Source organism: Lycium barbarum, chromosome 3, assembly GCF_019175385.1.
Source record: "Lycium barbarum isolate Lr01 chromosome 3, ASM1917538v2, whole genome shotgun sequence".
NCBI classification, from domain to species: domain Eukaryota; kingdom Viridiplantae; phylum Streptophyta; class Magnoliopsida; order Solanales; family Solanaceae; genus Lycium; species Lycium barbarum.
Window position 1 is genome coordinate 29,401,919 of NC_083339.1, and position 11,067 is coordinate 29,412,985.

The 11,067-nt window shown below is 31.1% G+C and overlaps 1 protein-coding gene across 1 annotated transcript; it reads right to left on the reverse strand.

Annotated features, from left to right (window-relative positions):
* Nucleotides 1-521: 521 nt before the first annotated feature.
* LOC132633828 (uncharacterized) lies at nucleotides 522-2,736 on the reverse strand. Its single transcript, XM_060350269.1, has 5 exons — nucleotides 2,216-2,736; nucleotides 1,964-2,040; nucleotides 1,824-1,860; nucleotides 1,621-1,732; nucleotides 522-1,387 (listed from the first exon to the last, which is right to left on the reverse strand). The coding sequence occupies exons 1-5, from the start codon at nucleotides 2,466-2,468 to the stop codon at nucleotides 736-738; spliced, it is 1,131 nt and encodes a 376-aa protein (XP_060206252.1). The 5' UTR covers nucleotides 2,469-2,736; the 3' UTR covers nucleotides 522-735.
* Nucleotides 2,737-11,067: the final 8,331 nt, after the last annotated feature.

Genomic DNA, 11,067 nt, shown 5'->3' on the forward strand with positions numbered 1-11,067 from the left:
TCATTAGAACATGTCATAGTTTGAGTATTTAAATAAAATTTACTGGTAAATTTAAGAGCCTAAATAGATTGAAAAGGAAAGTAAGACACAAAAATTAAAGAGTTAAATCCTTTTAATTTTTGATAACTTTTACACATCCATATGAGACAACCGTATAACTCCACTGGTAACTTTCTTTGTAGCTATTCTTCAGCTTCCTATGATGATTTTTATAACTAAGTTTTTAAGATCTTGGACAGGGGTTTGTTACACATTCCTAATAGTATGTCTCAGACAATAGACCAACACAATTACCAATGAGTTCCCCGTACATCAAGGGTCTGGTCATCCTCATCTCATAGTCATTTTGTCATTTCTTGGAAAAAAACAATTCTAGTTATTTGGAAAAAAACACAAATAAAGATGAATCTCAACTTTTTCAATAATGTCTGAAACTCCACTACTATATGATTCTCTCTCTCTCCATGCAATGAAGTACATATGAATTCACATGAGGCTAAAACTTGGTGCTAAGTTTCACATTCTCAAATCATGAAGTAGATAATATCTCGCTAAGAAATACTTCTTGTTTTGATAACATAGAGACAACAAAAACCAACAGTACTATTTAGTAATAATAATAATAATAATAATAATAATAATAATATTAACTTGGGTAAATGGTACTAAGACATAGTCAAGACTCAATAACATGAAACAAGTACCTCAAGATCTCACTTAGAATATTGTCCTCATTCATAGAGTCAGATCCAGAGTACTTGCCCTTTGTCTTGCATTTTCTGTCGTAGCATCAATATTACTGTCACGCCCCAAAATTAGGGTGGGATGTGATTCGCACCCGATCCTTACTGCCCGTTGAGTGAACCCTGTTGTAGCATCAATATTAGCATCTTCCATAAACCTTGTAACCCTTGAAGAAGACAATGGTGATGACAATGACAATGATAAGCTACTCCCATTATCATTATCATCATGGTTTATTATCTCTTCATTAATCCTTGGCTTTGCACCTAGACATAAATTCAGATCAAGGTCACAATATGAAGCTTTCCTTTTTAAAGGAGTCTGCTTTTCTAGATTTATGGTTCTTTCCAAATCTGGAGGAGAAGTATTTCCATTTCCACCAACGGCTCTTGCTTGAGCTTTTGCAACTATATGAAACAACCTAGTGAGCTCATCCCTAGGTTTTCCTCTGGATAATCCAATTTCATCTTTAACTTCATTTGTTTGTAAAGCGGATCTTTCACTGATGAAAGATGGAATCCCTGTACATAAATCTTGATTCAGTGTAGGGTAAAATCCTCCTCTGGTCCTGTTTAGTATACTTTGCCCCACTGTGGTGTTAGGCATCCAATTGCCATGGCAATTCCAAGAAGCATCTTCATACCTTGAAAAAGAGAAATAAAGAAAAAAAATGTTTGCAAGATAAAGTAGCGTAAAAATTTTGCAACAAATATTAATTTCTGGATATATAAGTTTAAAAGTACAGTGAGTTCAGTGTTAAAAACCGTAAAAATTGAACTAATCATGTTTTAATTTTAGATCTGCCTCTAAACATATGGATGAGTGAATTAAAGAGAAAGGAAAACAAGAAAGATGTGAATCATATGCATTACATACCTAAAAGGGGAATTGAGCCTCTGATGGGAAGTAGGGAACACTGGGAATTGGCTCAAATTGAAGATATTTTGATCTCCACCTTCCATAAAACGATTGTGATGATGTGAAATCCCTGTGGGAAAATACATGGAATCATTAAGATTTACTACCAAAAACCTAAATTTTGAAAATAATAAAGAGAAATAACATAAAAGCATCTATACCTTGACCTTGGTCATCCAACTTCTTGCTTCTATACATCTATGAGAAAACAAATCAAAGGGAAAAGAGTTAATCAGAGAAAGGTAAGCAATTATGTTAATTAGCTTTAATTTCTTGGTTGATTGAGATCTTGATTTTGTACCTGCAAATGGCTCTTGACATGAGCAATGTTGAGTCCTTTTATGTTCATCGTTTGAAGAACTAGTTTCGGTGTTGCTCCTGCACCAAAAAAGAAGCAAAATAAAGAAGACAAACCATTAAAGAAGGTCAAATACTCTAACCATCGCCGTGGAACTGTGTGGTCATCTTATCTAAAAGCTTAAACTGTTGGTCACAATACACAATTAAAGGTTAATTAGCTGATACAAACTAATAAAAAATTGTAGAAACTTACGATCTTGTCCACCAAGTCTTTCCACGGCATGAACAAAACGGAGATGGAGATCAGGAGTCCATCGGAGTCTAGGCATCTTGGATCGAACATAAGGTCTCACACAGGGCTTCTTTTCACTCTCTTCAACTGTACTGTCGCTTGAGCTTCCTCCCTCCTTTAACTTGCTCAAGGCTTTCTCCGCTTCATCCTCAGTTTGTCCAAAATTAGAGCTTGTCTTGGAATTACATCCACTCTCAACACTATCCTCCGACATTTTTACTAAAAGTTTCTCTTGTTAGCTTGATGGAGTAAATATTTTAGCATTTTTGGTGATGAATTCTTGATGATCTAGGGCTTCTTACAAACTGCATAGCTCTAAACTAAGACATGAACCTTAAGAAGTGAAATATTCCATAGACTGGGGTTGGAAAAGTAAAATGAAAGTTACAGTTTTACGTAGAACAAATGGAAAAATCAAACCCTAGACTTGTCAAATAATTAAGATGGAAGACCCTTCTCTCTCTCTCTCTCTTTCTCTAAGCAATTATTTGTCTAACTCCTATTTAATTAATTAATATGTATCCATGTATGCATGATGATTTCATGGATGGTGCACATGATAACACTATAAATCTTGAGACTCGTTAATTGCGTGAAGGAAGAAAAAGATATTACATCATGTGAGGCCAGCTCTACGTTGTATAGGCATCTATAGAAAAGCAGCTTGTCACGAAAAATGACCACGATTTTTAAAAATAAATGGAAGAAAAGGTTACTCTTTTTCTTAAAAACTAACATATAATACTCCATTTATCCTAATTTTAGTTATGTGATATTCTCTGTGTTTTGAGACGAAATGAAATATTGACATCATTTCAATAATAACTTCATTTAAAACTGATGTTATCTCTATCAAATTAATTTTTGAATATTTTTAGTACTTTTTCACACTACCACTAATATAATATATATGTCAAATTAACCCCCATATATATATATATATATATATATATATCATCACACACTTCGACAGATATTTTGTTATAGGAGTTATTATTTTTGCATCTTAGAAGTACAAGGTTTCATTTGCCCCATTAACTTTCTCCTATGTCAAGCCTCCCACCCTTATATAGAATTTTCCAAAAATTAAAAGTTCTAACAAAGCTTATTAATGGTATGAAAAATATTATCATACTTAGTGGCAAAAGCTATGTATTTGACAGGGTCTAGTTGAATCCCCGTCAATGAAAAATTGTGCTTGATGAATTTCATATATATAAAGAATACTTTTTTCGAGTTTCATTATTAGAATTTTGGACTTTGCCACTGCTCATACCCTCTTACAATTACAATGAATACGTTTAATGATCATATATATATATATATATATATATATATATATATATATATATATATGAACTTATTCCTAAAAACAAGAGTAAATCCCACTTTACTCCCCTAACATTTAAGGGTTGGGAAACAATATTCACTCTCAATATTGAATGGGAACGATAACCCTCTTATGAAATATTTTATGGTGAGGACTTTCCTTATTTGAATAAAGATCTTTTTTCTTTTTCTTTCTAGAATTAAAATGCGAAAATATATAATTTTATTATTGCTCATTCACCTATTCCGGTGAAATAATGTACTTGTAGAATATAACAGCTATTTGCAATAATCTGTCAATAAATTTTTAGCTATGTGGCATTCGTTTTACCTGCATGCGCATTAAACTTTGGGGGTTCTAATTGCACATTAGCAGTTTACCTAATTTCCACTCTGACATTACCTTTATTTATGAATTATCTCATTCACCTCTTCCATTGTTCTATTGAACACCAAAAAATCAAAATCAAGGCAAAAAAGAACTCTTTAGGGACTTTTCTTGATTAGCTGAAGCTTGTGTGTTTCTTCCAGTTTTGATGAGTTTAAGGTAAGAGTCAATTTTACTCTACCCCTTAATATTTAAGGGTTGAGAAACAATGCCTCCTCCATATGTTGAATGGGAACGATAACCCCGTTATACAATATTATTCGGCAAGCCTTTTCATTTTTTGAATAAATATAGTTTTCTAGATCTAAAATACAAAAATATATAAGTCTTATTTATTATATTTAATTATACATTTACATAAAATAGGCACTCAAATAAGATGGCGATTGATTTCATATAACCAAGCATTTCGTTCATATTTTCAAAGAATTGCTTGTATAAACATATAATTAGAAAAAAGTTTCATATAGGATAAAAATTGGACTGATTTTTCAAAAAAAGATTATTTGCTTGGCTCCTCTAAGTGTTCTGAAAATATTTTAAAAAAAAAAAAATATATATATATATATATATATATATATATACTTAAATAATTGATTAATGTGAAAATTGTTGTGAAACATATCTTAGCGGATGGAATTGATATTATACAAAATATTTATAGATGACCCAAAGGTAATGTCAGAGTAGGAAATTAGGTAGACTATTGATGTGCAATTAGAATCCCAAAATTTAATGCGCATGTAGGTAAAACGGATGTCAAAGAGATAAAAATTTATTGACAGATTATTGCAAGTAACTGTTATATCCTTAAAAAAAAATACATTATTTTCAATGGAATAGGTGAATGGGACAATAATAAAATTATATATTTTCGTATTTAATTCTAGAAAGAAAAAAAATCTTTATTCAAATAAGAATCCTCACCGGAAAATATTGCATAAGGGGGTTATCGTTCTCATTCAATATTTGGAGGGGGTATTGTATCTCAACCCTTAAATGTTAGGGGGTAAAGTGGGATTGACTTTAAAAACAACAATAAAAAAGAAATAAATAAACAAAGAGACACAGAAATAAAGAAGTTAGTTCCATACCTTCATGTATACTTTGCTCTAGTTGACTGGTATGTTTTAATACCTACGGTTTAAGCTTTTACAAGATTGAAATTGGTCAAATACAGGAAAATAATAAATATGCTGATTCCTTTTGTTTTTTCCGTTAGAGTTCCTTCCTTATTTTTCCTGCCTTTCAAGAAAAAAAAGAGAATATTACTGGAGAGCAAGATACAGGTAAATACTAAATATGCTGATCTCTATTGTATTTTTCATTAGAATTCCTTCCTTATTTTTCCTGCATTTCAAGAAGAAAAAAAAAATATTGCCACTTTACTGCATGTCAAAAATCCTTCAAAAAAATATTTCTACTATCAAAAATTGTGTGGACTACTTCAAAGTTCAAACCTTCAACGTCATTGAAAAACATACCTATTCCTACAAGTTTTCAACGGCAGTACGAAGGCCAACAAAACAAACATAAAATAGTCTTTATTTATTGACTGACTCTCGATAAGTCAAAAATACATTTTAGTTAATCATGTTTCATAAAAATGATTCTTGGGACCACCATGAATGAAGATTAAAGAAATTATCCCATTTTTTATACCATCAATATCAAAAGATTCCAATATAAATTTAGAAGCTTATATCGGTTTTCTAAATTTCCCTGCTCTTTCACATTGGAAAGAAGGAAATTTTCGGTTCTTCAATTTGTCCCATTTGATTTATTCAATTTATTTTAATTCTTGAGCGACTTCATTGTCCTTCCACTTGACAAACTAGTTTCTTATCAAACATGGCCCATCATTAATCTAACAGATATAACGTGATGTACCAAATTATATCTCCACCATTTCGGCCCTCTGATAAAAAAAAATGATTTTGACTGGCTACATGTTCTAGGTAAACCGTCATTTCGCAACTATACGAATAAATTAACTGCTATGTAATGGCATAAAGAAGAGTATTTCATGAGTAATTTTCTCTTTTTTTTAACAACTTACACGTTTACATGAGATGATCATATACTTCAATAAAATATCAGAACGCCCAAGCAAAGGCTCTAGGTTTGAGTCACATCATCACTCATTATCAAAACGAACTTCAACATGCTTACCACCGCCACGCATTATTACAAAGAACTTATACGTGCTTGGCCTTTTAAAACGAAGCAGGCCTCACGTGAGGTAGCATGTTTAAGTAAATCAATAGAAGTGTATTTCTCTAACATCATGTAATTTTAGATGAGTTTTGTTCACATATTTCAACAAGGAGAATTAATTAAAGAGTATTTGGACTACAATGATGAGTCAAGTGAGCACAAAACAAACAAATGCAAATAGTGGTGAGTAAAGAAATAATTATTCGCACCCGATATTTAAATTAAACTTATGAATGAATGAGATAGGTCTTTCACATGATCTTTTATTGATTAACCACTTTTAACTCAATTTATCACTATATTAATATAGTTGTAGACATCCACATTTCATCGGATTTAAAATAGGAAGACAAGTTTAAGATAGGACCAAATCTGCACTTCATCTCTTATGTCGCAAATTAGATCTACAAAAGCTGGAGTCACAAAACCGCAAAGATGGAAGCTCCATTTTTATGGGTATTTCAAGTTTTGTCTTTGAGTTTTATCAAGCTTATGCTCGGACAAGCCTTGAAGTAGGGGGCCTTTGTAGACATAAAAATTTATCCGATTTAAGTCGGGCCTTTAAAAGACAATTCCAATGTCCGCTAGAGTTTCTTGGAGGGTACTTTACCCTAAACTCTTGCCCACGCCTATATAAGGGTACATATTGCCTTGAAAAGGCATCGTGAATATCCCATAAAATTCATGGTTTCACAAAGTGATCAAGGCATCAAATTCTGTCTTTCTCAAAGCAAAAGTGATATCTTGAAGCAATCTTCCTCAAGATCAATTCGAAATATCAAAGTATTGTCCAACATTCTTGGCGATCAAATACATCGCAAGGAGGTCCAAATCATCCTACATTTGAGATATACACTACTAACGGCCCTCAAATCATAGAAAAATTTAGAAGAGAAAAATCAAAGTAATACATACAGATTTGTAATAACAACGTTGATAAATGAAATCACTCTTTTTACTTATTTTGTGATTGCAGTTTATTTTCCATACTTAAAAACAAATTATGGCAAACAATAGTTTAGTATAAATATCAGATATTCATATATTTTTCTCGATAGTGCTGACACATAAGTGTATGATGCCTTGCTGTATGTGATGTTGATCTCTATAACTCTTAAGAAAGGAAAAGGATGAATTTGTTTTTGCATGTTTGCAGCTTCCTTTGCGTCGGGAATCACGGGCTTTGTTCCTACCTAGTCTTGGGACCTACCCACCTTTGCTTACCTATATTATAAGGTATTAGTATGCATATATACATGGCTTAATTCTTGAAAACATAGTTATATTATATATACTTAATTTGGTTTATTGAAGCATGAAAGAATAAAATCAGTGTCGTAGGTGGTTTAATTAGTTGGAAAACATGGAATGACTCAGCAAAGACCTAATATAGACATCATTAAGCATTAGGCTTGATTAAGTTGAATCTCAAAAACTAAAGATCAAGGGAATACTCAATTGTTTAAATTTTAAACAATTGAGCTAGTCGGATATGCACAAATACTAATAGGAAGAGAGATTAATAGTCTCTATAGTTGAATGAAAACATATGTGAACTCATTAGCTTAAGGAAAACCTATGTGAACAAAAGGTTAATATAAAAAAGAATTAAAAATCATGATTTGTCAAACTTAGGAAGGGTGCAACTTCCGAGATTCTTCAATAAAAATGAATTTAAAGAAAAATAGAATTGTTTGAAATGTTCTTTTTATTTATCTTTCTTGTAATTTAATTTCAATACGATAATGTCAAATTAGGCATTGGCCTAACTCACACCCCCAAAAACACCTCACGCCCAACATCGGAAACAACGAATTGGGTGAGTCTGGCTTTGATACCATGTCAAATTAGGTATTGAGCCTAACCCATACACCAAAAGCTAACTCATGAGGAAATTATTTTCCAAGTCCATATAAGGAGACCATGTACCCTTTAACCCATCAATGTGGGACTCTTAACAATAAACTTATACTTCTTACTTTTTTAAGGATGAAACTGAAACAAATGCACATCCAAAGTCATCAAATTTCAGCAATTCTTGGAACATTTGTGCATAACAAATAACCAAAAGAAAAAAAAAACTTAATGATCGAAAGCTTTTTGCATTCTCCCCACGTGTGTTGGCAAGGCATTTTGGAGCTGTGATTGGAGCTTTGGAAGAAAAAGGTGCATAAAGTATTATAGTTACATGTTTAATTTTCATCTTCTTCTTCATCTTTAACAGCTATTACGTGGTATATTGTGTTCATTATCACGGGCTTCTTGAGTCTAGTAATGATAAAATGGCTGGCCCTAATTAATTGATTCCTTTTAACTAAAAATCATTACAAATAAATGAAAATTTGTTATCCATATGTGACTCGTGGTGCCACAAAGAAGTCACTCTTTAATTTGTTGCGAAGACTATCAAGTATCAACTACTTCATTTTTGTTTTAGGTTTTTTATATTGGAGAAATTGGTGGGGATGCAATAGAAAGTTTGGTCTATCAACTACTATAGATATACTGCATGAAAAGTTATGAATATGTAGCTGTATAATAAATGAAAGAAGAAATTCGATCGCGAGTTGAACTGCTGTTCAGTTAAAGATTCTTTACGTACATTTGTGTGTACCTTGATTTATTTGATTATACCTATCTTTAAAAAATTAGAGAAGGGAAAAAGAAACTTTGAATAACTAAACGTGAAGTCTAATGTAGTTTCAAAAAGAGCCCTTATTCAATTCATTCGAATTTTTCCATTTTTGTTTAAGAAACCAGGAATATTAATATGGAGAAACTAAAATCGATTTGTTGAAAGGAAAGGAATTATGACAATATCAAGTTATTTAAATGATCAAAAATCAAAATTAACCAAATCGTTAAAAATTATTGGAAAAGATTTACAAAGCCTAAAATGTCATATGGGTAGTATTCCATTTTTTCTGTTAAAAACTCCAAAGTGGCTAAAAGTATTAATTATAATTAACGTTCAATATCTTGATACAAATAGGTGAAACACAAATACTAGTTCCTTACGAATTACCCCTCCTAGGTTTCCCATAGGGGTACTTAAACCCCCCCCCCCCCCCCCCACACACACACCTTTAAAAATCTTTATATAATCCTCTCAAAATTACGGATTAAATTAGCATTTTCTTCTAAACTAACACAGCCAGGAAAAAACAACGGTATCCTTCTTTTAAATAATGTTCTTGTTTCTTATTTTCATTTCTACAGTCATTTTTTGATATCTAAGTTAATTATTAATTGCTTATTGGGATATAAAGAAAAAGTTTCACTTAATTGTATAACTTTAAAAATAGTATTCGTAGATTTGAAAGGTAAGGTTAAGGTGATTATGTGTTACAAACATAAAAGTGATGGAGGTAATCCGTAATTTACTCCATGAATAAATATCTTATTGGTAAAAGTAGTGATCTTGTTCTGAAAATATTCACTGCAGCACACCATCCAGTGAAGTCAACCCCCAAAACAAGTTTTGTTTTCTTTTCCATTACGCTAATTTTTAATAACATAAATATACGTAATTGTATATATAATTGGCGCTGTATATAAATAAGTTACATAGGAATATGTGTGCCTATTAATGCGGATCTAGCATTCTTTGAGAATGAGCATGTCTGTCGTATTATGCTTCTTATTTTAATATTATTACTAATCCAATTATTCTAATGATCATCATACATGATGCATGTCGTCTTCTTACATGTTGGACATCTCAAACCAGAAAATCGAACAAACGTAATTTTGACATTAGACGTGTCCAATATAATTATATTTTTACGTAAATAAGTTAAGCATGTGAAATATTTTGTATCAATCTAAAGTGTACATGGCTATTACATATACCCTACGAGACATTTTTTAATAATTATTATTATCATTATTATTTATTTATTTTAGAGTTTTATTATTGATTAGCAAAATACTTCACGGTTCACACCATAATTGTCCTACTATTACTGTTGTTTAAAGTTGTCTTCCATTACTTTAGAGCTTCGCTAGGATCACGACAACTGCAAACAATTTGCTAATCACAAGGATATAAATATCCCCTAAACAATAATCGAGAATAAAATTAATAAATTTTGTACATTAATGCATATTGTTTTACCATCTTCCCTTGATGATACTATCCATAAAAAACTATATTATGACGCGCAATTATCTCAATAAAATTTAGTTGTGTTTAGTAGTACTGAAAACAGTTGTTACACCATGCTGATTGAGAATTCAACCTTTTTCCATTCAACAAAAAACATATATATTTTATAAAACAAAATATCAATAGCTGATGGAATCTGTTAGATAGACCTAAAGCTGAGTCCCAACGAATTTCCTTCAAATTTCAATTGCTTAACGTGCGACTCTATCCTTTGACTGCATGCATCTGGGTTCAGTCTACGTTTTAGTTATAAAGTTTTTCTAATTGATTTTTTCTATATATATAGTAATTTATTTTGTGGTTGCTACTAGGTACTGGTTATATTTCTACTCGTAATTAGTCTTCTTCTTTTTTCTCCTTCCTTCAATGTCTCATTTTTTCCGTTTGCTGTTATCAATTAGTAATTGAAATTCTTGAAGGAAAATTAAGCACTGGTATAAACCTTCAAATATTGATAAATTCTTATTCTCATTCATTTGATATTTGATTAAGTATATTTAGTTTTGAATTAATTAAAATATACACTTCTGATTCATCTGCTTGTAATCAATTTTCACAATTATCTGCTACACCACGTCTTATATTAAGTTTTTACGATTAATTTATATTTGAAGATAATTTAATTTTAAAAATAATTAATTGTAACATATTTCCTACATAAAGAATATAGAACAACTCATTTCAATTAGCTATAGATTAGATCTCCTTAGT

What these genes read in the sequence shown, in the direction of transcription:
- LOC132633828 (XM_060350269.1), bottom strand. Translation starts at nt 2,468, where the DNA reads ATGTCGGAGGATAGTGTTGAGAGTGGATGTAATTCCAAGACAAGCTCT. An exon ending in ATGTCAAGAGCCATTTGCAG is followed by an intron (nt 1,861 to 1,963) that starts GTACAAAATCAA and finishes GTTTTCTCATAG; the next exon opens with ATGTATAGAAGCAAGAAGTT. An exon ending in AGGCTCAATTCCCCTTTTAG is followed by an intron (nt 1,388 to 1,620) that starts GTATGTAATGCA and finishes CTCTTTTTCAAG; the next exon opens with GTATGAAGATGCTTCTTGGA.